A 27,419-nucleotide genomic window follows, 5' to 3' on the forward strand; every position below is an offset into this window, starting at 1 on the left:
GAACTGATAACGATCGGTCAGATAAGACCTGAGCCAGGAGAGGACTGTTCCCTTAATGCCAACAACATTTTCTAGTCTATCAAGGAGAATAGTGTGATCTATAGTATCAAAAGCTGCACTAAGGTCGAGTAACACAAGCGTGTGTAGTATAACAGCCGATAACTACAATTTTGCTCTCGTCAAGAGATCACCTCCTGCTGACTACATATTGCTTCTTTGGGAATTCCCAGATTTCAAGTGAATCACTGCAGCAGTCTGTGGTGGTAAAGCCCACTACCAGCTCAATACGGACGAACATTTCTTACCCACCCACTGCACTGATGAACGTCAGTAAAAATGATGTTAAATCAACATTTTTCTATGATAAACACCTGCATGTTGTATGTTGATAGTGAGGATACGTATTATAATTTTTATTATTAGTAGTAGTACTTCTATGAAGACATATTCTAACTACTGTATGTATGTTAATCCTAATACATGTTCATTTATATAGCAAATAAAGTGATTACTAAATGTAATACTAGATTGAACCACAAGAAGGCAGAGTGGCCTTTAATATTAAACATGTTAAAGACATATAGGAGGCCGTTTATCAGTTGCTGTTCTAGACTTGAGGTAATGAAATCATGGATCGTGATGGTATTTGCTTCATTTATTATTAATTTACATTTTCATTTGAGTGGCTCTCAGAAGTGCTTTGTTGTCTCCTTAAAAAGTATATCTTCATGTCAGTACAAATAGTCCAGGGTCTTAAATCATGCATAAGAAGAGTTAATCTAAGCTAGTACATTAACAGCAGGAGTAGTCAAAGTTTTCACCACCTGTGTGTAGGACAGTAAGAGTCTTATTGCATGTCTTCCTTGTATTTCACGGTTCAAGTTAAGCCTTTCTTTTTAGCTTTGTAGAGTTGCATGCATAAGTTTGGGCACCCCAGCTAAATTACCTGCTTGCTTGTTTTTTTTAGGGGAAACAAGCACAAGCTGTGCAACCTCTGAATTAAAAAAAATCTGCAAGTATTAATGCACAGTTACTATACAGCGCATCCGGAAAGTATTCACAGCACTTCACTTTTTCCTCATTTTGTTATGTTACAGTCTTATTCCAGGCGGCCAGCTCTAGGAAGAGTCCTGGTGGTTCCAGACTTCTTCCATTGATGGAGGCCACTGTGATCATTGGGACCTTCAATGCTGCAGAAATGTTTCTGTACCCTTCCCCAGATCTGTGCCTCGATACAACCCTGTCTCGGAGGTCTACAGACAGTTCCTTGCACTTCATGGCTGGGTTTGTGCTCTGACATGCAGTGTTAACTGTGGGACCTTATACAGACAGGTGTGTGCCTTTCCAAATCATGTCCAATCAACTGAATTTACCACAGGTGGACTCCAGTCAAGTTGTAGAGACATCTGAAGGATGATCAGTGGAAACAGGATGCACCTGAGCTCAATTTTGAGTGTCATGGCAAAGGCTGTGAATACTTATGTACATGTGCTTTTTTTTTTTTTTTTTTTTTAAATAAATTTGCAAAGATTTCAAACAAACTTCATTCACGTTGTCATTATGGGGTATTGTTTGTAGAATTTTGAGGAAAATAATGAATTGAATCCATTTTGGAATAAAGCTGTAACATCACAAAATGTGGGAAAAGTGAAGCGCTGTGAATACTCTCCGGATGCACTGTATATTTGATTAGCTTAAAAATAGGAAATAAAATGAATTGTCATGTACAAAGGTGTGTTTTTTTTCCCCACTTCAAAAATCAGCAAAATGTCATTTGGCGAGGGATGGTCAAACTTTTGCATACACCTGTAGCTGAAGATCGGTGTAAATTTTACATTATAGCGCTGTGACAGTTAAGACTAATAAGCTTAAAATTCCTTTCTTAACCCAGCTAGAAGCTTATAAAACATTATATGAGCTGAACATTTTCTGTTCGTGGATTAAGTGAATAATGAGAATAACGTTAATTTTAACTAGGTGTGCTCCAATATCTGAATGGAGGTAGGTGCAATGGAACATAGAGCTGAAGATAAAACAAAGCAGTCCAAAATTCAGTTTTATGGCTTGTACAGTGGCTCTGCTCACTTTAATGAACACATCGTAAATTGTATGCAAGAACTGAATAAATAAATAAATAAATAACAAAATGTCTTTATCTTTAGATCTTTATGGGTAAACTCTCTCAACTGAATCTAAGGGTGTCTGGATTCGCTATGAAATGAGAGTTATTATTTATTCACTAATCTTCAGTAAACAATGTCCTGTTTGCAGTGCATACAAAGTTTGTCACTGGGCACAAATCCGGAAATAAAATAAGAGAGGAAACATGAATTACCACACAGACAGAAACCTGAGCTCGGGATAGAAAAACACCAAACACAGTTTGAATAATGTCAACATGTACCATGTAAATGTGAACCAGATTACACAGAAATAAATTTTTATCATCTCACCGGTGCATTATGGCAGTGCCCATAAACATTCTTAACAAGGAAGGTGGCTGCCTATGATTTGTTGATTGATTTACCTACTTATTATTATTATTATTATATATCTTAACTGTCTCACTAGTGTTGGTTCAGTTAGTTGTTTTGTAGGTTGTATTGCAGATCAAAATAGAAATAAAGCAACATTAAAGCACAGGGGGAAAATAGAATAGAAGTGTATAGAATGTGAATGCTTCGCTATTGGTTAACATTCATTATCATCAGTGATGCTGTCCTGGGCATAAAATTGCAGGATCAATATTATGTACCATTAAAAGAATAGATGAAAATCTTAATGAAAGTAATTTATGCTACAGTGACTGCAGAGAAAATTAGATCAAGTGTCTTGATCTGGAAAAACTCAAATATTTGGAAGAATGGTGGGATTTACAGGGTCCCCAATCAAAAGTTCAATCTGGTGTCATGCTAGCTAACCCCAATACCATTTATTGAGATTTTTAAATACTCTGTAGCCCTTATAGTTTCTTATATAATCACAACTTCGGCAAGCGTGTTCTAGACCAAAAACTCCACCTACAGCAGTAAAATATTGTCTCCAGGTGAAGTACCGTTCATACATCTTCTGGTCTTTGTCCAGAAGTGTGAGATGTTCTGTCAGTTCTTGAGGGGATTTGAAATCGTCCACGTGAATGAATGACTCTGCTGGAATGAATTCCTCATAGTTCTCCCTGGGTGGACCGAGAACCACAGGAACCGTGCCGAATTTCAGAGGATTAAACAGTTTTTCGGTGATGTAGTCTTTGTGGATGGAGTTCTCGAATGATAAGTAGAATTTACAGCTTGATAAAATCTTATTATAATCTTCATTATTAACATACCTGTTGAAGTGTCTACCGTAAGCTTCTACTTTGATGTGTTTGCTCAGTTCATTAAAATATTTAACTCTCTTTAAGTTGGGGTTCCAGTTACTGACAATCCAGCAGACAAGTTTATCCTTTGGTGGTATTTCAAAGGGTTTGTCCTGCTCAGATGCTTCTAAAATTCTCCCATAAGGCACCCAGACGTCTGAATCTTTCCGATAATTTGCTGTAAGATTAAATAAATGATCTGCCTCATTACGTCTAGCTGAATTATCAGGAGACTCCCAGTTCATCCACACCCACTTCTGGTGTGGAGGTCGTGGCTTTTTCTGCAGGTTTGGTAAATCACCACCAATATCTCTGTGATGAAACATAACACCATGGGCTTTGTGATATTGGCTTCTGTCATCAGTAATTTGACAACCTTTAATACCAAACTGTGGACTACAGCCTTTTACATCAAATTTAAAACCAAAAGGCCATGACCAGATTAACATGATGGTGTCAAGGTTCTGATTTTCTTCATTGTTTTCCAGGAGAGCTTGATTTTGCTTTAGCAAAGTGTAGTTAAGATTGCCGGTGGTGTTTGTACTCTGGGTAAAGTTTTCTATAAATGCAATGAGGCATTGATCTGTGCAGACTTCATGTTTGGAGGCTGGAACATTAGGGCAGGAGAGCAAGTTTTTCATTGGCTTGTAGTAGGTATAGAATACTCCTCCGAAACAAAAAAGCAGAAAGAGAATCAGCAGGAGATGCTGAGAACGTCCTGATGAAAGTTTAGTTTCCATCTTTTACCTTTTGGAGAAGAGAGAAATAAAATTCATGAACTTCAGTTAATGCCAAGTTACCTGAAAAGAAACACATTAATGATTTTTTTTTATTAGCTCATGGCCTCAGTATTATAGTTATTATAGTTATTAATTTGCCTTCTGTCTATATTTACACATTGTAGAGAGCAGATCTAAAGCATCAGTATTGTAAACTTTTTACTTTATTGTAAACTTTATTGTAAAAAATAAACTTCTCTTTGTAGATGTTTTGCATATGATCAGTGAGAGTAATAAAAAGCAATTAAATAAAACAGGATGGTGTTGGTCAACTGTACTCGCTTGTGTTGTGACATTTAAACATTACATTAGAAAGTCTTTGGCACAGAGAAAAGTTTAATATTGTGGCCAATGTTGGATAAGATTGATGTTAAATAATACAGACATTAGCTAGCTACATGTAGTGCACTTAATACATTCAACATTCCATGATATTCTACGCATATTAATAACAGTATTATAATTTGTTTTAAAATGAAGGTTTAAGCTAGACCTCAAATATCTTGTATTTTACATCTTCCAAAATACAGGATATGTATAAAATAAAACATTCAGAACGATATGAGGTCGCAATTTTTTATTACTGGGGTTTTTATCACACATCTCCTTTATTGTTCACTTCCTGAGATTGATTAACAGTAAATTGTTTAACAGTTGTTATATATTCTATTTATTTATTTTTTACTGGTAAGGAAGGCTTCTGAGCTGAGTGTACTTGCCACTGGATCTTGTCTTATGCCTTTAGTATTGTTGTGATTTCGAAGTGTCTGCTGGTCGATAAAAAGGATTTGGATTTATTGCACACGTTAATTACTTGCTTACTATAATTACCAGTCACCTCTGGCTTTATTAAGAAATCATTTATTGATGGGGACTTCAAAGCATTTCTGTAAATCCCTATAGATAAGGCCATCTGAGTTTACAGAATAATAAAGTTTAAAAAATACACTTTCTAAATGTGTCAGTATTTCGATAATCTAACGGAGACATTGCTGAGCTGTATATAAAATTACAGTACCCGAGTTAGCCGGAACTTGAAGTCAGAACCTTATCAGTTCATGAGCTGCGGTCTTGATCTCGCTCTGGATTCTCCTAGTGTATATAGGGATAACGTACAATTACTCTACATGTTAGCAAGCTTTGGAAGAAAACAAAATATCTGTATAATATCCTTTAAAGTTTGCGTCTGGTCTAATCCTACAGTCCTATCTATTTTTACATTCATAAGTGTAAGTTATGAAATACTTTGGTTGCTGCTGTTAAATGTAATGAAGATATAACCTACACGTTTATACGATAACCTACACTTTTGAACCAGAATTGAAGGTGACTAAAACAGAACTGAAAAACGTACCTTAATGTTTTAGATTTTCCACTGACTCACGGACAGACTGAACACACATTCTTCTGCACTTCCTGACCTGCAAGTTTCACAAATAGTGTTAACCATTTCTTAGGAAACCGCCGTTTTAAGGTTTGTGTATGGTAGTAATGAGTAAATCATTTCCTTGGACTGTAGTTCAGCAGCCAGTGACCACTGAAAATTATTTACATGCTTTGGGGTCAATTTGCTATTAAAACTACATGCAAATTGTAGTCAGCCATTTTGTTTTTTCTCTTAAATTTTTGCTCCTTTTTTTGCCATTTCCAGGCCTCGTACTGTAACGAACTCCTCTTAGAGATTTCATCAGATCGACATCATATTCGGTCAGTCTCATCTAAAGACATTGGCAATGCTAAATTGCGAAGCTTTGGAGTTTTTGCTGCACGGCATGGGCATGGCGGTCTCACAAATTTTGATGTTTCACCATGAAACAGGAAGTTGTTATAACTCATACATACAATGTCCAATCTGCTCCAAACTTCACAAGTTTGTTAAAAGTCCCGGCCTGAAGACATCTACCTGCCAAGATTCAGTTATAGTCATAGCGCCACCAACTGGCAAGAGGAAGTGACATGTTTTACACTGTGATGCACTCCTTACAATATATTAAAATATTCCAGCAAGTGGTAAATATGCTAGCAACATGCTAGAAACATGTTATACCATACTAGCAACACTTAGCTAAGTGCTAAAGCATGCTATTAAGGCCACAAAACAGGAAGTTGTTATAACTCAAGCATACAACGCCTAATCTTCTCAAAAGTTCACGTTTGATAAGAGTCCTGGCCTAAATACATCTACATGCCAACAGGAAATTACATGTTTCACATCGTCATACACTCCTAACAACATACAAGTGCTAAAAAGTGTTTTAAAAAATGGAATGTCATTCCCCTGGCAGAGCAGCCCCAATGTGCACCCGGGTGTGAGGGCCCGTTCATCGCTGCTTGCAGCCTTAATGTTTTTACATTAGATTTTTGTTTTGACTTCAGTTTGCACTTGTTGATCATCTGCACACTTATTTATCTCAGGATTTAGTCTCTATTATATTTTTGAGGTTGCAGTGACCCTGTATGTGATGCAGAGTTTGTTCTTTTTATCCACATACTCAAGGTTTTAGTTTCTGATTTCTTGGCACTGTAGGAAGAAAAACAGTTTGAGGACGTTTTATTTTGTTTATTAAAACATTCAACATTACAAAATACAATAATTTAAAATGTATAATAACAAAGTGTACTCCTGATTCAAGATGAAGATGAAGGTATCAAGGCAAGAATGTGGTCTTAATTAAGTTTATATTTTTATAACCGCTGTCAAGTAATATACAAAACTACACAAATAATAATAATTTTTGACAGGAAATAATTTTGACAGGAATTTTTCCATCCATTCATCTTCTATACCGCTTATCCTTCTTCAGGGTCACGGGGAACTTGGAGCCTATCCCAGGAAGCATCGGGCACAAGGCGGGGTACACCCTGGACAGGGTGCCAATATATGGATGGATGGATGGAATTTTTCCACACACCTTTAAACAGCTATTGTTAGGTCTCTGCTGAAGAGAAACAATCTTGATTCTTCCGTGCTCTGTAACTACAGCCCTATCTATAATCTTCCATTTCTCGGCAAAATAATTGAAAAAGTTGTGTCCATACAGCTCAATATCTATCTCAACATCAATAATCTTAATGAGATATTTCAGTCTGGCCTTTGGTCCAACTGTAGCACAGAAACTGATCTTCTTAAAGTTTTAAATGATCTGCAACAAAATAAGGACTCATGTAATCTGTCAATTCTAGGTTGTTGTTTTTTTTAGATCTCCGCCTTTGACACAGTCGACCATGAAATCCTTTTAGATCGACTGCAAAACTGGTTGGCTTATCAGGACTAGTCCTAGATTGGTTTAGATCCTACTTAAGTGTCAGGGAATATTAAGTTGGACTGTGTACACACAGCTCCAGATGTCATTCGATATCTTGTGGTGTTCCCCAAGGCTCAATTTTGGGTCGACTAGTGCCCCTGTAAACTGCATAAACTTGTGGATGTTACAGAACTTTCTGCATGTCACGTATCGTGACGGAGCGGAGATAGGACGGATGCAAGTGCAGTATGAACAGTGTTTATTTTAAAAGAGAGACAGGCAGACAAATCCAAAACAGGCGAAGGTCAGGCGATCGGCAAACAGGCATACACAGGGTTCAACATGAACCAAGGTCGTGGTCACGGAAAACAGGGTCACTAGACGAGAAACATGAACTATGACGAGGAACTGGGAGCGGATAATCCAGCGTCAACTAACTCTAAACATGGACCGTGACTGTGACTGTGACTGGGACTGTGACTGTGACTGGGACTGTGACTGTGACTGGGACTGGGACTGTGACTGTGACTGTGACTGGGACTGTGACTGGGACTGTGACTGTGACTGGGACTGTGACTGTGACTGGGACTGTGACTGTGACTGGGACTGTGACTGGCACTGGGACTGTGACTGCCATACGAACTAATCTAACTCTACGATAATCTTCCGCGTCGTGTGCTGGGAGGCGCGCGGTATATATGCGGACATGATCAGCGTCTAAACCGCTAGCAGCTGAGGGCAATACAGACACACGTGAAATCCCAGCCAATGACAGAACAGGGAGGAGACATGACCGAAACATAAACAACACACACATGTCCAGATGTCACTACTGACAACAATGGAACAGCAGGCGCCCGCGCATCCGCGCTTAGGGCACACTGCTTCAAGGGGAATCATGACACTGCAGCTAAATAAAGATAAGACAGAGGTACTTATTATCGGAAATGATGCACAGAGAACGTTAATTATGCCGTAATTGACTAATGACTGTGTTAAGAATTTAGGGATCGTGTTTGACAGTGATCTCGGTTTAACACAACATATTAGCAATGTTTGTAAAAGAGCTTATTATCACCTTCGTATCAACATCTCTAAGCAGGTGTTGTCGTCTCCCCCACAGACTCGACTACTGCTACAGTGTTTTGGTGCATTACCAAAGATCTCCATTACACACTTACAAAGAATTCAGGATGCAGCTGCACGGATGCAGACATGAACTAGACCGAAGAATCAGCTCAGTCCGGCACTTACATCATTTCACTGACTACTTGTGATTTCAAAATGCCGTTAATGATTTTTAAATGTCTTCACTGTAGTGCTCCTACATACCTTTGTAATATGATCACTAAAAATCGTCTGCTACATCACTTAGGTCATCTAACTGCAACCTGCACCAACCTGCACTGCAACGGGTTTTACCCAGAATGCAGCTGAAACTCGGGAGTCGGTCTTTGGGAGTCGGGCCTAAACTGTGGACCTCTCTCCCTGGCCACTTACATGCAGTTCATTCAATTACCACTTTACAAAGTCTCTCAAAGCGCGTTTATTCTCTGGGGCTTTTCCTCAAGCCAGTTAACTTTCCATACTTGACTTTATTTGTATTCTTTTACTTATTCTATTTTATTTCCTTAGTTTTTTAAAATTTATTTTTGCTTATTGTCTTTTATTGCTTATTTTTTATTTATTCTTACTACTGATTTTATTTTCTTGTATCTATTGTGTATGTATTCTTAAAGCACTTTGTAAGCATTGTTTTGAAAGGTGCTATATAAATAAAGCTTTACTTGTTTGGGTCACAATTCTAGCCGGCATAAGAGAAAGACTGTAGTGCATGCATGTAAATTTAAATTTAAAAGTTGACTTGACTGTGCTCACCAAAACAATGGTGCTGTTGTTTTATTATTTATCTATAATTACTATATTCAAAAGTAAATGGTCAAATAACTATTAAAAGAACTCATAATTCATCATAATTGTGTAAAATAAATATCTATAAATAAATAAATTTCTACGGACACAATGCTGTAAAATAGATATGTAAAATAAAAATCTAAAACCTGAGTCCTTTTTATACACATATATTTATGTGATCTCTCTCTCTCTCTCTCTCTCTCTCTCTCTCTCTCTTTCTGAATATTATTGAATAAGCAGTTAGCGATTGAATAAGCAGTTAGACACACCAGTAATAAAAACATGCACCTTTAGCCTGTGTTCTGTTGATTATGACAGTGTCTAGTACTTTTATACAGTACCGTGTGTGTCCGAGAAGGAAGCACAGGAAAGCTATATGACTATGTTTCATCATTAGCAATGAATATAACTCATGAAACATTCTGTGGTTTGTTTGTTGAAGACTGTTTTAAGCGGTCCTGCTTACAAAAGTCATCAACAAACAAACCACAGACTTGAGAGAAGAGAAACTGAGATAAGGGTTTTTTCTCACCACCGTCACCTGTTACTGTTCATTACAGACCTAAATCTACATGCAGGTTTTCTGTACAATCTGTTGTGTGACAATGTGTACTGTCAAATTCACTATACAAGTATTATGAATTGAAAAATACTAACAGTTATTGTTTAGTCTTAAAGAAGAGCTTGTAGTAAGATTAACCCGAAGGTGAACTGCTTCTCTACACTGAAGAGTAGGAATAAATCATTATTCATTCAAAGATAATAATAGCTTTTACTTTATAAAGATAGCATCTTTGTCACACTTAAGTACATGTTCCAGATAAGTGAGACAATTCAGGCTGACACATTGCTCCGACATTTAAGTTATAAAAGAATTACGTACTTGAGTACTTAAAGCAATTAACAATCATCGTTCTGTGTAATTTGTTTAGCTCAAAGGCTAGGCATGAACACGATCACTCAGAAAGCCCTTTTGTGTCATGATTGTTTACTATGACATGGCAAGCATGTCAGACATGATGGTTATAAGCCAGGCAGCCGCAGTAGTAGTAGTAATAGTTTTTTTGAAGGCCATGTCACTCACCATTATACTTTAGCAAAATTATCACAGAGAGACACAGTATAGAAGAGGAGGAAAGAAGAATGTCTTTATTCGTTACATGTACATTACAGCACAGTGAGATTCTTTTCTTTGCATGTCACAGCTTGCAGTAGAGAGGGTTAAGGGCCTTGCTCAAGTGCCCAATAGTGGTAGCTTGGCAGTGCTGGGGCTTGAACCCCCCACCTTCTGATCAGTATTCTAAACCCTTAAGCTAATTTTTGATTACACACACTCCTTTGACTCCCACTTTGGGGCGGCTGTGGTTCAGGCGGTAGGGCAGGTTGACCACTAATCGTAGGGTTGGTGGTTCGAGTCCCGGCCCACATTCCTCTGTGTGCCGAAGTGCCCTTGGGCAAGATACTAAACCCCAAGCAGCTCCCAATGGCAGGCTAGCACATTACTTCATATGTGTGTGTGTGTGAGTGTGAGTGAATGAATGAGAAACGGTGGAAAGCTCCTTGTAGAACCGCTAAGGTTAAAAGGTGCTGTATAAGTGCAGACCATTTACTTTCAGTCACTGACCAAAAACGCTTTTTTTATGATGTGTGTTTTGTTCAGTTTAAAAGATGCTGTGATCATGATTCATGCTTTCACAAGGACATGGTTAGAATTCTCTTGTTTAGAATTTTTAGTAAAACCCTAAATAGACACCACCATGTTCAAGGTTCAGCTGCACGAGTCCTTACTCATGCCAAACATGTAGCACACAACAGTCACACTGGTTCCCGTTTCAGAGTCAAATCCCTCTCACTTACAAAGCTTTACTTTAGGAGGGACATTCCGTCTCTAGTTTCAGACAAATCTTAAAATGAAAATACATTTTATCCCGAATCTTTCATATTTCTTTAGTCTAGTTTCACATTGTGTCAGTTGCAAAAAGAGTGTTAGAAGATGCAATATAAATGAAATTTTCTATAATTGATAATAACAGGACCTCCACAGCCTGGTTATTAGTCACCCAACTCTTTATATGCATGAAATATAATATTCAATAATGCTTTCCATGACAAAGCAAATAAATGAGTAATTCTTATGACCTAGGAATTTATCCTTAATTGGAATAATGTAGCAGGTAGAGGCATGGTTTAGTATTAAAATGGTTTCCAATGTAACAGTCTACATATGCTTGTAAAATAAAATGCTAGCTAGCCCCAGTACCATTTACTGAGACTTGTAACCACTCTGTAGCCCTTCTGTTTCCTTACATGATCACAAATATGACAAGCGTGTTCTAGACCAAAAATTAAACCTTCAGCGGTGAAGTGTTGTCTCCAGGTGAAGTACTGTTCATAAGCTTCCTGGTTCTGGTCCAGAAGTGTGAGATGTTCTGCCAGTTCTTGAGGGGATTTGAAATCGTCCACGTGAATGAATGACTCTGCTGGAATGAATTCCTCATAGTTCTCCCTGGGTGGACCGAGAACCACAGGAACCGTACCGAATTTCATGGGGTTAAACAGCTTTTCTGTGAAGTAGTCTTTGTGATTGGAGTTCTCGAATGATAAGTAGAATTTACAGCTAGACAAGGTAGCTACATAATCGTCATCACTAAAATACCTGTTGAAGTGTCTACCGTAAGCCTCTATGTTGATGTGTTTGCTCAGTTCATTAAAATATTTAACTCTCCTAAAGTTGGGGTTCCAGTTACTGACAATCCAGCAGACTAATTTGTCCTTTGGTGGTATTTCAAAGGGTTTGTCCTGCTCAGATGCTTCTCTGATTCTTCCATAAGGCACCCAGACATCTGAATCTCTCTGATAATTTGCAGTCAGATTGAATAAACCATCTAGCCCAGCCCATCTTTGGGAATTATCAGGAGACTCCATGTTCATCCACACCCACCTCTGATGATGTGGTCGTGGCATGTTTAGCAGATTTGGTAAATCATCACCAATGTCTTTGTGATGAAACATAACACCATGGGCTTTGTGATATTGGCTTCTGTCATCTGTAAAGTGACAACCTTTAATACCAAACTGTGGACTACAGGATTCCGCTTTAAATATAAAACCAAAAGGCCATGACCAGATTAATATGACCGTGTCACGGTCATGATTTTCCTTATTTTTGTCTGTGACATCTGGTTTGGTGATTGCTGGCAGTTGCTTTACCAAGCTGTTGTTAAGAGTGCTGCTGTTCGTTACATTTTTGATAAATATCTCTTGGAAAACACTGAGGCATTTATCTGAGCAGACTTCATGTGTGGAGACTGGAACATCAGAGAATCGTGACAGGTTTAAAGTGTGGTTGTAGTAAGTGTAGAATACTCCTCCAAAACAAAAAAGCAGAAAGAGTGGCAGCAGGAGATGCTGAAAAGGTCCGATTGAAGGTTTAGCTGCCATCTTTTACCTTTTGAAGAAGAGAGGAACAAAATATACGAAGTTCTGTTAATTCTAGAAGAATAAGGGGCAGCAGGAAATGTTGAAAATGTCCAATTGATGGTTTTGATGTCATCCTCTACCCTCCAGAGAAGAGAGAAATAAAGCAAGGGTTCGTCAATGCCACTCAACATAAAGAATCCACTCATTAAAGATCATTCAGCAAATGCATTAGAAGACCGGAACATGCTTGTCTGGAAGTGCAGTGCAAAACTCAGTGATTTGACCACAAGATGCGCTCACAATAAATCTGAAGTTAAAGTTCAGGTTATTAAGGCTGCAGCACATAAAAGGCTGATGTGAAATGGTGCACATGGTTAACTGCAGTTTGAAGATAACGTGGTATTAAATAAAGGTCCTGTTAAATAAACACTCAAGCTAGGCCGAGTACACTGTGTGGAAGCATTACGATACTGTAGCTGATATACCACTCACTTTTTGACAAATTTAAAGGATCACAAAAGTGCTGTTTAATGAGTAGAATTTGTTAGACGTGAGGAAACTGAGGTAACATGTAGCAGTGAAAAACATAAACAAAACAATAACGCAACAGCAAATCAGACATGCGTGACAAAAGCAGCCCAGAGGACGATCCGTATTGAAACACATTGAAACACAAAATGTTATTTTGATATACAGTATCTCGCAAATAAATAAAACATATCTATAAGAATGAATAAAAAGCCTACGTTGACAGTTTAAAGCCCTGTAGTTTTGAGGATAAACAGCACACTTGGCAACACACATGGTACTGATTTACAGTTGATTTTAGGAGGCGGACAAAATCACACACGAGACTAACTGCTGCTAATCATCCAAAATTATTATTCATTCAAATCACTTAAAACCACACTTTCCGTCTCTCCTCCCGTTTTACACCAAAGTCCTACTGTCTGCACAATCCTCCTTCAAGTGCTTCTGTATGAGTAAGAGAAGCACACGCTACATGTCTTCACATGAATGGTGAATAAATGACACTGTATGCTTTTTTTTACATGTGGAAAGTGGTGTAATTCCACCTGAAAACAAACACAAACAGTTCCATACACCTGATCCGTACAGGGATATCAAACGCACTGCAGCGACGTATCCTTTGTTTTTTAAATATAGTTAAACATTAAACTAATGTTTGACCAGGAAGTAAGGCATTTGTTGTTCACAGAGTTTATTTATTCTAGTTATATGATATGAAAGGTCTAATGCCAAAATGTCCCCAGTGCAAACTGTGGGGTGGTACTCTCAAGCAAGCGTACACCATTTATACATACCAGCTACGAGGACCCTGTGGTCCGGACCTTTGTGGTGTGGTACGTTTTTACCTGTCATGTAGTCTATCTCTTCAAAATGAATATGGAAATAACAACAACGTGCTGATAATGTAGTGGAATACAGAATACAGCCTGTGATGATTACCAAATGACCGGCTCTCATCTGACCTCAGAGCAGCGTATGCATATATGTATCATATGCAAGAACATATGAATGGTGATGGTAATGAGGGCAACGGGCAGTTTGGAAAAATCAAAACGCAATTTAATTTATTTGTTTGTTTGCTTGTAACACTGCTAGCCAAATCGGATTGCTAGTTACAGTAACATTAGGCTACAATCTCCTTAGTTGGCGATAAATAAACGCTTAATGTTAGTTCAGTTATACATTGTTGTACTGTATGATGTTACTTATTAATAATATAATATGAGCATGATAAACTTCATTATTAACTGTTGTATTGACGGCATGTTATCATGTAGCACAAGTCAGAAATAAATGCATAAATTAGTCTGTCTTGACAAAATAGCGCAATAAAATTAACACAATAAACTTAAATAGGCTGGGTACGGCCCTGTCTCGACAGGTGCTTTTAGTGTATCTTTAGAGCTCAGTGTGAAGAGTTAAGTCAAGAGTAAAGTGATTTTACTGCACTCACCTATTTGTCTCCAAAACTACAAATACACATTTTGTAATTTTGTATGTACTTTGGCACCACATGAGCATGTTTCTTTTCATTCATGAGATGTTTTTATTATTTATTTTCTTTGTTTAATGTGTCAGTTTTGTGAGACTGTATTCTCAGTAATAATTAGCAAGTTTGTTTGTGCTTCTCATACACATGCATTTGAGGAATGACTGCACCCAAAAAAACAAACAAAAAACACCACACCCCTCACTGCAGAACAAAAAATCAACAGGGTGGAGCCTCACCGGATCCAGCTCCTCCAACCTGGGTGGACTCCATGTTTGTTTTGGTTGGACATGTCAGTCTGGACAAGTGTGTTTAATCCAGATTTAAGTCTGGACAAGTGTGTTTAATCCAGATTTAAGTCTGGACAAGTGTGTTTAATCCAGATTTCAGTCTGCATAAGTGTGTTTAATCCAGATTTCATTCTGCATAAGTGTGTTTAATCCAGATTTCATTCTGCATAAGTGTGTTTAATCCAGATTTCAGTCTGGATAAGTGTGTTTAATTAAGTCTGGATAAGTGTGTTTAATGTGTTGTTTTATGTCGTACAGTGGTGTGTGGGTTAGGGTTAATGTTATAGAAATTGGATCCGATCCCTCTCCACTGCCTGAACTTTCGGTTCTGCATTATGTGATTTTGTGTGCCTCCACAAACCCAGATGTAAATCAGCACCAAACACTGCTCTAAGATTTATAGGCAGACGATCACTGACAAATTGCCCTACCTATGGAGACGTCCTATATTTTAATGCTGGAAGTATTTACTGATAAAATCAGAGTAAGCGACATAGCAGAGAATACTTGTGGTATAGTTTTAGGACAGTTTGATAAGGACGGACACGTCATCAGAACATTAGCAGAACTGGGCCATTTTTGAACTGATGATTCAGGTTTGTTTAGTATTATTTATTAATTCATTATTAAGCTCTGTTCATTATGATACCTGTAAAATAACTGTGTTTCAATACGTCTTCTCCACTAGAGACTTTTTTTTTTGTAGATCTCGAATTACTCTCTTGACCTTTTCCACTGCAGTTGGTATGATGAGCTACAGCTGTACGAAATATAACATTATATTTTTTCCACCACCATGTCCCTTTAGGGGCTCCGTAGAAGACTGGAAAAAGTCCATGTGTTTTATTTTTCGAACCTTCACCAGCTCTGCATGATTTTTTAAATGTATTTATTTATTTATTTATTTATTCTGCCACATGATTGGCTGATTTGATAGACGCATGGAAGGACATGTGTAAATGGACTGCGTGTAAGGACAAAGTGTTAAAACTAGAAATATGTTTTTCATATTAATTATACGTGTTAAAAGTACAAGTAATTCCACTTTTCTTTTAAAATACTAATATACTAACACGAATAATGAAGGACACGTCAAAAAAAAAAAAAAACACAGACACGGGAAATGTTATGCATATAAACGTCGACATAACGCCATAAATGACTTTTATATCCCGCGTTATTATGAGATATAATTACTTTTCTAATGTCTTTAAGCTGTAAGTGATTAAAATCCAGCGGGTGAATGAAACAGGTTCATTATCTCTGTACCTGGGGAACTAAAGTGAGGCGTGGCTGTGTAACCAGACACACTTATTCACTATAAAATAACTTTAACTCTTTAACTTTAACTGTGCAAAATATAAACTTAATACTTACTTAGTTTTGCGAACTAAAAGAATAATAATATCCAGTCAGTCTGCTACAGACCACTTTCTTATTCCACTGGAAGTCATCACGTGATCATTACCTGCTGTCACCAACTCCCAGTTCTCCTCAAATACAACTACAATTTACCTAGATCGAATTAAACCCGAGTAATAATAAAGATCTGAGGAAACCTTCCTATAATTATGTTCTTCCGGTGACGCCGGCAGCCGTGTGTGCTTGTCTACAACTGCGCATGCGCGGGAGCAAAACGACCGCAATCACCGAAGCGTTAGACAAAATAAACACGAGATAAAAACGTCATGTAGTTTTAAATACCAAAAATATGTTCCTTGAAACATACAGTAGAAATAATCAGATAATAATAATAATAATAATAATAATAATAATAATAATTATTATTATTATTATTATTATTATTATTATTATTATTATTATTATAATTATATAATTATAATTATATAATTATTATTATTATTATTATTATTATTATTATTATTATTATTATTATAATTATTATTATTATTATCATAGATTACATTAACATCACTATTGCTGGTCAGACAGATTATTAAGATGTTTAAATAGAGAAGATATCTGCCTTTACTCATGTCTAAATAATACAATTTTTTTTTTTTAATCTGGAATTTTAGAAAAGCAAACTTTAAAGAAAAAAGATTGTCTCAGCTACATTCTTCAGTCTTCATGAAGCAAGTACAATGGAAATGACTTGTAACCTTGACACCTAAAATTAAAAAAATATCTAAACTTATTTGTTTATTTATTTATTTATTTATTTATTTATTTATTTACTTTGAATTTAATTGCAGCTAATATTAATTCCTCCTACTGGGGATGTAATAGACAAGTCGTGGTGTTGTATTGTACTTGGCTGTTACAGAAGACATTATGATACTGTTATTTTCATTGTCGTGAGATATAGTTTTGGAGCACGTCACTGGATATAAAAAAGTATGTAAATAAAAATGTGCACAGATGCAGGTAGAAATAACAAAAGTGTAAGGCGCTAAAATGGAAATAGATAGTTGCTGCTCCCTATGTCTGTATGGTACTGTTTTAAGCAAACAGGCTCAGACATGTTCAGGTAGGCTGCTAAGTACTGGCGCTCGACTCGACCGCTGGCGCTTTAGGGGCTTTCCACTGTGGTTAGTACCACCTAAAGCCGAGCTGATATTAAATGTGTCACACACTGAGGGAGTAGGAATTCTCCTTACCAAGTGGTTCTGTATTGTGTCTGAATAAATGTGTCATTTAATTCATACTTTACGTACAGTAATATTCTATTAATTGAAAATTCTGTATCATTTCATCTCATTACAGATAAAATTACAACAAAGTTTCTGTCTTAGATTCTTACCTGTCGCTTGTTACCGATTTCCAAACAGGCGTTTATCGAAGTCACTCTGTCGCAGCTAAAGCTAACGCAGTCATATAGAGCACTATGTAGGTTCTAGAATGTCGTTGTTTTACATCCTTAATAGTGTCCGTGTTCAGTGAACAGGAAAGGCGTTTGCAATATGGCCTGAGCGTGTATTTGAATAGGACTTCTATAATACAACATTATTCCTGCGTGAAGGCGAGTGGAAGATGGCACCCATGTTGAGGCGACACTAAACTACTGTGGAAAAGCAAGCTCAGAAAAGTCAAGTGAGCCGAGTCGAGGCGAGTCGAGCCGTACCCTACAGAGAAAAGTAGCTTATGACTACTGAAGTTGAGCCTAGTAAGCCTGAACACCTTCCTCTGAGAGACCCCAGCACATCCAACTACACTCCGGTGTCAGTACACTGCTGTTTGTGCTGCTAACTCACGACTGCGCTGCATATTACAGCTCAAACCCCATCATCAAGTTTGTAGTTGACATTAAAGTACTAGGCCGCATCACTAACAGTGAAAAATCAACAACAAAGATAAGCCACAGAGGAAGGAAGTGGGTCAGCTTGCAAGCTGGTGCAGAGACAGCAATCTTCCAGTGTGGATAAAATAAAATATTATTGTTGACAACAGAAGGATCCACTACACATGACTGGCACAGCTTTTCAAGAAAGATGTTGGAGTGAACATCTTGTATCATCTGTACCATCATCTGACAACACCTGAATTCAAATAAATAATAATAAAACAGCCCGAAGTACTCTATTGCTCAACATCTACACATGATATTGATCCCTCAAGCATCAAAAAGCACATCCATCCATCCAGATAGATTTTACAGCAGACCCATGGCATAGCGGCCACCTATGATCCGAATCCACCACCGTACAACGCACATAGACTCGCCTTACACAAACACTGTTTAACATCAGCACTTATCTTCATCTGAAAATGATTCAGAAACATGTCAGTGCTGGTCTCGTGTGATTCAGTCACCAACTCCAGATCGTGAAATAAAATAAATAAATAAATAAATGTATAATTAAGTGGTTTTTTTGTTTATTTGTTTTTTTAAAGTATGTACTCAATTACTTGAGTGATGTACTCAGGCAATACACTTGAGTATTATACTACTCTGTCATGTTAAAACTGAAACTGAATACTTGTACTCTTACATAGTTACATATATCTGTACAACAGAACAAAGCAGCATTACACAAATTCCTAGCTAGCATTGTAACTTACGTTCTTCCCTTTTCGTCAAGTTTGTTGTGTAGTGATACGACCCGGTCGGCCGGTTTTCCCAATGACTTTATAAGAGTGTAGCAGTTAATGAAAGCATTTAGTTATTTCACTTAAAATTAAACCTGCTTGTAAATATAAAAGAATTATAAGCTCACCTAAATGTGTAAATCAAATGCCCTAATGGTGTAGCTTATCCACTGAAGCTCCTGCTGAAAAAAGTGAGAACACACCTTTGCGCTGGAAGATTCATTTCCTTAAAAGGTGCCCGATCCAGTTTGACAACTAGCATGCTCATGTGCGCTGCATGTTAGGAAATCACGAGGAAGGTTCCGCCCAGAACATTACACAGGGAGCCTGGGTTTCTGACGGTGGACAGAGTTTTTCCTTTATACCCAAAATAGAATTTTCATGTTTAGTGAAGGGACAAAACCCAGCATATTAAATAAAAGGCATAAATAGCCTGAGAGAAAACCTAAACCAGCTAAACCAGCTCAGTGACCTTCAGCGTGCTTTCAGACCACATGTTCTTCATTTTACAGACTGTAGATCTTACAAAGTATGTAAATTTATCTTCAGGTATAATTAAAGAGTGTTGTCTGAAGTGAAAATGTGGGTTTTTTTTCTCACTGTGTCTTCATCTGTACTTTCACTCAGTTGAAATCTCAATCAAGTTCAAGTGTCAAGTGACTTTTAATGTCATTTCTACCATATACACCTGGTACAACACACAGTGGAACAAAACAACGTTCTTCCAGGACCAAAGCTTAATTTGAGCCAGAACAGGATCCTGACCTCCAAAAGGCTTTTGACACCAGTGATCACACTATTCTCCTTGATAGATTAGAAAATGTTGGCATTACGGGAACAGCCCTCTCCTGTCTCAGGTCTTATTTAACTGATGCCTATCAGTTCAAAGACGTAAATGGTGAGTTCTCTATGTGTACTAAGGCTTGGTGTTTGGTGTTTCTGTTATAAACCCACTGCTTTTTTCTTTTTAGAAGAAGATACGACCACATCACCTCGATCTCATCCACACTGCATTGGCTCCCAGTGAAATCTCACATTGATTATAAAATACTATTACTGACCTATAAAGCACTGAATGGTCTCACACCACAACACCTGCATGAACTTTTGGTCTTTTATGATTCGCCACGCCTACTTCCATCAAAAGGTGCAGGCTATTTGTTGGTAATAGTGAAGGCTACAGCAGGGGGAAGAGCTTTTTCTTAGGTACAGGAGCAGATCTAGAGGATCACAGGTAGAGACTGTTTAGAAGACTGTCGCTCCCCCACTTTCACACCTTCACCCAGGTGTGTTGATGATGGAGAGGCTGGTCGTCTTATGTCCCAGAGATCCCTCATGTCTGTGTTCCCTTCTGGTTCTCCCTTTTAGTTATGATGTCATAGCTAGTCTTGCTGGAGTCCCTACTTTCACTCACACACACTACATTGTCCTTAACCATTACAGGACGACAAGCATACCTAATAATCTCTCTCTCTCTCTCTCTCTCTCTCTCTCTCTCTCTCTCTCTCTCTCTCTCTCTCTCTCTCTACACGTGATACTCCTGAGATGCCAGTGATCCTGACCCCTTCTGCTCTCCGGACCTGCCTGATCCATCCTGATGTCATACTTCTGGTTGGAGTTCTCATCAGTTGGAGTCACATGCTGCTGCTGAGGATGTCCCACATGGTGCAGTATAAAGATCACTGAGATTACTGAGGACGGTTCCACTTAAACACCATAAAGATGCTCTGGACCTCAGTTCATATGAACAGTTATGCTATGATAGCTTTAGCACTTCAATTACCACAAACAGTTCTGCACTCGAGTCTCCATCAGTGACCAGTGGAGAAGTTCAACAAAACAGACTTCCTGTAGAAACTGTAATGAATTTCCTGCTTACACAACTGCACTATTTCAGCATGTAGTATTAGCACATTTACAGAAGGGGTGTATTTATTCATAATCGCCCTATCCGGTGTCACCCAGATGAGGACGGGTTCCCTTCGGAGTCCGGTTCCTCTCAAGGTTTGTTCCTCATATCGTCTCAGGGAGTTTTTCTTCACCACGTCTCCTCTGGCTGCTCATTAGAGATAAATTCATACATTTAACATTTATATCCTGAATTTATATATTTCTGTACCGCTGCTCTGGGACAATGTCCACTGCTAAAAGCTGCCACTGCTGGGTCCTTGAGTAAGGCCCTTAACCCTCAACTGCTCAGTTGTATAAGTGAGATAAATATCATTCTGGATAAGGGCGTCTGCCAAATGCCATAAATGTAATGTACACGTGGGAAAGCGCTATACAAACAAAACTGAACTGAAACCTGAGTTTTGTTTGTACAGAAATCCAGTTTAGCCTGATTTTGAAGAAACATACTTCTTTATGTCCACATGACGTCCTGTGTGTGTTTATTAAGGCAGATTGATAAGAATGCACTGTTCTTCTGTGTAGGTGTGAAGAGATCTGTGTCAAATCTGCAGAGCTTGAGTCACATAGACCAAAACACGCTCATCTAGACCAAAAATAGATTCACCAGGACCTCGAACACACAAACCTTTATAGAAACATATTCAAATGGACCTCAACCACAGACCTGGCCCCAAACAACACACTTCTAAACCTAAAACACTCATCTGGAAAATGTCCACTGTTAAAATGTGCCAAGCTGCCAGTGCTGGCCCTTGAGTGTGGACTTTAACCCTCAACTGCTCAGTTGTATAAATGAGATCAATATCACTCTGGATAAGGGTGTCTGCCAAATGCCATAAATGTAGTGTAAATTTGTAAAAGCGCTATACAATCCATCTTCTATACCGCTTTATCCTTTTCAGGGTCACAGGGAAACCTGGAGCCTATCCCAGGGGGCATGGGGCACAAGGCAGGGTACACCCTGGACAGGGTGCCAATCCATCACAGGGCACAATCACACACACACTCATTCATACACTATGGATACGCCAATCATCCTACCATGCATGTCTTTGGACTGGGGGAGGAAACCCCCACAGCACGGGGAGAACAAGCAAACTCCACACACACACAGGACCACGGTGGGAATCGAACCCCCGACCCTGGAGGTGTGAGGCGAACGTGCCACCGTGGGGCATGCCACTGTGAGGCAAACACAAAGCCACTGTGCGTTATACACAACAGCGCTATACAACTGAAACTGAATTGAAACGTGAACTGAAATCTGAGTTTTGTTTGTACAGAGAAGTATTTGGAAATAAATCCAGTTTAGCTTGATTGTAAAGAAACGTGCTTCTTTATGTCCACACTCATCTAGACCAAAAATAGATTCACCAGGACCTAGAACACACAAACCTTTAAAAATGGACAAATGGACCTCAACCACGGACCTGGCCCCAAGCCACACACTTCTAAACCTAAAACATACTCATCTGGACCAAATCACCATAGAGGTCCTGAACCCAGAACTCTCGACTGGATGAAAACACACAACCTGGACCCAAAACACCACTTCTGGCTACTCTTCAGAATAGTTGTACATTTACATTTATTCACTTAGCAGATGTTTTATCCAAAGCGACTTACAAATGAGGAAATACAAGCAAAATGTATGTATCTTATAATTTAAAGAATCTGACATTGTAACATTTTCTTTTAACTTATGTGCAAGTACAGTGTTACAAGCATAATGAAATTCTTACTTGGATGCCTGTCTGCTGCCAAGACCAGAGAGTAAACATACAATAACAATAACATTCATTACTGTAGAGTAACATAAAAAGACAGATGCCATTACCATAACTATTACATTACTAGCAGTTTAGAAATATTCTCAGTTCATTCTGAATAACGTGTTCATGTTAGGTCAACTCAGTCAGCGAATTCCATTTCCCAGAACACACCGTGGCCTACAACCACAGCCACCATGGACTACACCACTCAGAACACACACCTCTCGTCACACAGTTGATTATTAATCAGGCAGACCTGTTTACAATCACACTCACCCTTAACATGCTGTCACCCTGAATTCCTCGTGAAATATACTCTCAGTTTGTTTTGTGCACCTGATGTTACCAAGGCTTTTGTTCCTGATGTCCTGGTTTGATCTCGACTCTCCCTGCATCGCAATTCACCTACGTACACTATGTACTAAAAGTATGTACTCTTTGTTTGTGAAGAAAAGGAATGTACTTGAGTGATTGTGTAGCACAAGAGAATGTAAGTACTGGGACATCTGCTATAACACGTCGTGTACAGGAAGAGATCACTTTAACCATAAACACACATTTGTTTACCTACCTCTCATTAAATATGTTATCTGTCTCAGCCTCCTCCTACATGACAGCTTGTATCTTGTTACAATGCTACTCTGTATTATACAAAGTTCAAATACTAGCATAGAGATAACAATCTATAATAAAAAAAAAGTTTTAAAAAATTTAAAATGTAAAAGAGCTATAAACTACAAAAATCTTCTTCATATATATGTGGTGACGTCATTTCATATTTGACTATCGTGCTTCGGATCTGATCGGATAACACACACACACACACACACACACACACACACACACACAAATACAGAGAAACCCAAAATATGTCCAGGGGCGTAAATAACAACATACTAGACTCACAACATGTTTGCATTTACTTTTTATACGTTCACAATTTCAACGAGTGTGCTCTAGACCAAAATGTGAACTTTCAGCAATAAAGTGCTGTCTCCAGGTGAGGTACTGTTCATACATGTCGTGGATTTGTTCCAGAAATGTGTGATATTCTGCCAGTTCCTGAGGGGATTTGAAAAGATCCGCATGAATGAAGAAATCTGCTGGATTGAATTTCTCATAGTTCTCTCTGTCTGAAACCAGAACCACAGGAACATTGACTTAAAATCATAAAAGAGCTTATCTGTGAAGAGCTCAGAAATGATACATGTAATTTTCACCTAGGTAACCCCAACCCAAGGTAAGGTCTTATAACAACCTTTGTTGTTAATGTAATTGTAAGACGTACAACTGTAAGCCTCTATTAAGTGTTTGCTCAGTTCATTAAAATATTTCCCTCAAAGGTTTTGTTCTTCTATGTTTCTCCCATAAGGCAGGCTCCCAGGCATCTGAATCTCTCCAACGGAAAATTGTGTCATTTCAACCTCCAAATGATCACTTACAAGTCAAATCAAACGCAGCGTTGATTTTGTTTATAGTCGGATAAACAGCTCATTCGTGCACTTGAATACACATATCATGTTGTTTTTAAAGTGTTGTTTTCTGCAAGTACGACTGACAACCTGATCCACAGACACACAGGTGTTTCTGGTAGGTGTGTCATGAGGCATGTTAGCTTCATGCAACCATGTTCAGTCAGGGCTTCCCTGAAATTTCTCAACACAAAAGGGATACTGACGGGGCCAGAAGAATGTTTTACAACCCCAATTCTGAAAAAGTTGGGACAGTATGGAAAATGCTAATAAAAACAAAGAGGAGGGAGGTGTAAATGTTCTTTGACTTGTATTTAAACAAAAAACATATAAAGACAAGGTACTTGATGTTTTACCAAATCAACTGCAAAGGTTTACTTTGAAATTGATGTACGCAACTCGTTCCAAAAAAGTTGAGACAGGAGCAATTTAGGACTAATAGCGATGTGAGAAGTTGAAATAAGAAGGTGATGTGAAACAGGTGAGGCAATCGTCTAATCATAGTATATAAGGAGCCTCCAAAAAAGCATTGTAGGCATTTCACCTTCTACAGCGCACAATGTAATTAAAAGATTCGAGGAATCCGGTCAAATCTCGGTGCGTAAAGGGCAGAGCCGAAAACCACTTCTGAATGTGCGTGATCTCCGATCCCTCAGATGTCACTGTCTTAAAAACCGTCATGAGTCTGTAACGGAGATCCTGACATGGGCTCTGGAATACTTCGGTAAACCTTTGTCAGTCGACACCATTCGCCGCTGCATCCAGAGATGCGGGTTAAGGCTTTACTATGCAAAGCAGAAACCAATAACTGTCCAGAAGCTCCGCCCACTTCTCTGGGCTCAATCTCATCTGAAATGGACAGTAGCACAGTGGAATCGTGTTTTGTGGTCCAACGAGTCAACGTTTCACAAAATAGCTGTTGTGTTCTCCGGACCAAAGAGGAAAATTACCACCCGAGCTGTTCACAGCGCCATGTCTGAAATCCAGTGTCTGTCATGGTATGGGGGTGTGTCAGTGCCCATGGTATGGGAGCGTGTCAGCGCCCATGGTAAGGGGCGTGTCAGTGCCCATGGTATGGGGGCATGTCAGCGCCCATGGTATGGGGCGTGTCAGTGCCCATGGTAAGGGGTGTGTCAGTGCCCATGGTATGGGGGCGTGTCAGCGCCCATGGTATGGGGGCGTGTCAGTACCCAGGGTATGGGGGCGTGTCAGCGCCTATGGTATGGGGCGTGTCAGCGCCCATGGTGTGGGCCGTGTCAGTGTCCATGGCATGGGTAACTCACACCTCTGTGAGGGCAGCATTAATGCAGAAAGATATGAACACATTTTGGAGAAACATGTGCTTCCATCCAGAGCAGGACAACGCCAAACCACATTCTGCCCGGATTACAAGCGCACGGCTGCGTAAGCAGAGAGTGCGGGTGCGAGCATGGCCTGCTGCAGTCCTGACCTGTCTTCCATTGAGAACGTGTGGTGCATTATGAAGCGCAAAATAAGGCAACGAAGTCCTCATACAGTTGCACAGATGAAGAAATGCATAACGGATGAATGGGGAAAATTCCTCTTGCTAAACTTAACCACAAGGTGTCTTCACTCAGCGTCCAAACACTTAATAAGTGTTATTAAAAGAAAAAGTGGTGTTACACAGCGCTAAACAGTCGACTGTCCCAGCTTTTTGGAGTGTGTTGTAGTCATCAGATTTGAAATGAGTGTTTATTTTCAAAAATACATTAAATTCACAAAGGAAAACATCAAATAATGTGTTAATAACGTGTTTTCAGAATAGTACAGCGTGAACTGAACTTTCAGGTTCTGAAATATCCAAACCAGCCCACCTGGCACCAACAACCAAGTCACAGAGATCACAGTTTTTCTTCATTCTGATGTATAATGTGAACATGACCCTTCACAGTTGTCAGATGTGAACAATTGCCCCTGACCTTGAAATTCATCTGCATGATTTTATGCATTGTGCTGCTGCTCCATGATTCGCTTATTAGATAACTGCATAAATGTGCAGGTGTACAGGTGTTCCTATTAAAGTGGACGGTGAGTGTAAGTCCCACCAGTTTGGTTGCTTTCTGTGCTTTTGGAGGGAAAACGAGTGTAAACAGCAGATAAGTCTTAATATAAACATAGATAGGTAATGTGAGCTTCAACTTTGTAGTTGTAGAATTTTGTAGTTTGTAGAATTTTGTAGTTCATTGCTCAAAATATCAATGTATTACTGTCAGGTCAATACCTGCACATTGGAGATTGTAAGAGATTGTATCTTTATAGAGAACTTTGAACTTTTGAGTGGACTGAGCACACAGCCCTGGGGGCACCAGTGTTCAGTATGGTGGTGCCGATCCTGATGGACTGGGGTCTCCCAGTCAGAAAGTCCAGGATCCAGTTGCAGAGGGAGGTGTTTAAACCCAGCAGGCTCAGCTGTGTTATCAGTTTCTGTGGGATGATTGTGGTGAACTGAAGTCTATGAACAGCATCTTTATGTAATTGTCATTTTTTATCTAGATGGGTAGACAGAGACAGATGGATGGTAGCACATATGGCATGTTGAGCAGTTGGGACAGTATGCATACTGAAGTGGGTCCATATTGTGCTGGGAAGACTGACCTCTACTGCTGACAGATGAAGTACTTGGTTGGTGGGAGTTGGGGTGGTCTTCCTTGCTGGCATGTTGCTCTGTGCTTCGAACCATGCATAGAAATCTTTCAGGGCATGTGGGAGCGAGGTGTCATCATCACAGACAAGTGGTGTAGCTTTGTAGTCTGCGATGGCCTGAATGCTATGGCCTTAGGACTGCAATTACCACATACAATTTTGCTTAAGTCTGATAAAAATGGAGGAGTTTTATCCCGTTCCTCAGTACAGAACAGCTTCAACTCTGGGATGTTGGTGTGTTTCCTCTCATGAACTGCTCGCTTCAGGTTCTTCCACAACATTTCTACTGGATTAAGGTCAAGACTTTGACTTGGCCATTCTAAAACATTACCTTTATTCTTCTTTAACCATGTATTGTATTATTTTTTAGTAAATAGTAAGATTTACTTAATGATGACTTGATGACAGCAACGTTCCTGTCTATGAAAACATTTTATTGATTTTACTTTAAATGAATATAACATAACTTAAATATAATTTGGTAACATTTGCTTAATATCCTCACACATGTTATGTTTAGTGGTAAG

At 38.7% G+C, this 27,419-nt stretch overlaps 2 protein-coding genes across 6 annotated transcripts; both read right to left on the reverse strand.

Moving 5' to 3' along the window:
• Positions 1-2,050: 2,050 nt before the first annotated feature.
• Positions 2,051-19,326, reverse strand: si:ch1073-440p11.2 (4-galactosyl-N-acetylglucosaminide 3-alpha-L-fucosyltransferase 9). The gene is made up of 4 exons (XM_017485226.3): positions 19,202-19,326; positions 5,489-5,555; positions 5,153-5,226; positions 2,051-4,102 (listed from the first exon to the last, which is right to left on the reverse strand). The coding sequence occupies exon 4, from the start codon at positions 4,093-4,095 to the stop codon at positions 2,917-2,919; it is 1,179 nt and encodes a 392-aa protein (XP_017340715.1). The 5' UTR covers positions 4,096-4,102; positions 5,153-5,226; positions 5,489-5,555; positions 19,202-19,326; the 3' UTR covers positions 2,051-2,916.
• LOC124625934 (4-galactosyl-N-acetylglucosaminide 3-alpha-L-fucosyltransferase 9) lies at positions 6,480-19,318 on the reverse strand. Of its 5 annotated transcripts, none has more exons than XM_053685535.1 (2): positions 19,202-19,318; positions 6,480-12,849 (listed from the first exon to the last, which is right to left on the reverse strand). In XM_053685535.1, exon 2 carries the CDS (start codon positions 12,732-12,734, stop codon positions 11,541-11,543), a length of 1,194 nt encoding a protein of 397 aa, XP_053541510.1. In that variant the 5' UTR covers positions 12,735-12,849; positions 19,202-19,318; the 3' UTR covers positions 6,480-11,540. The 5 variants fall into 5 exon arrangements, with proteins under 5 accessions (XP_053541510.1, XP_047016012.1, XP_017340713.1 ...); XM_047160056.2 differs by having other exon boundaries at positions 6,480-12,741; positions 19,202-19,290; XM_017485224.3 differs by lacking the exon at positions 19,202-19,318 and adding an exon at positions 16,401-16,753 and having other exon boundaries at positions 6,480-12,741.
• Positions 19,327-27,419: the final 8,093 nt, after the last annotated feature.

This window comes from Ictalurus punctatus, chromosome 14 (assembly GCF_001660625.3).
Source record: "Ictalurus punctatus breed USDA103 chromosome 14, Coco_2.0, whole genome shotgun sequence".
Lineage (NCBI taxonomy): Eukaryota > Metazoa > Chordata > Actinopteri > Siluriformes > Ictaluridae > Ictalurus > Ictalurus punctatus.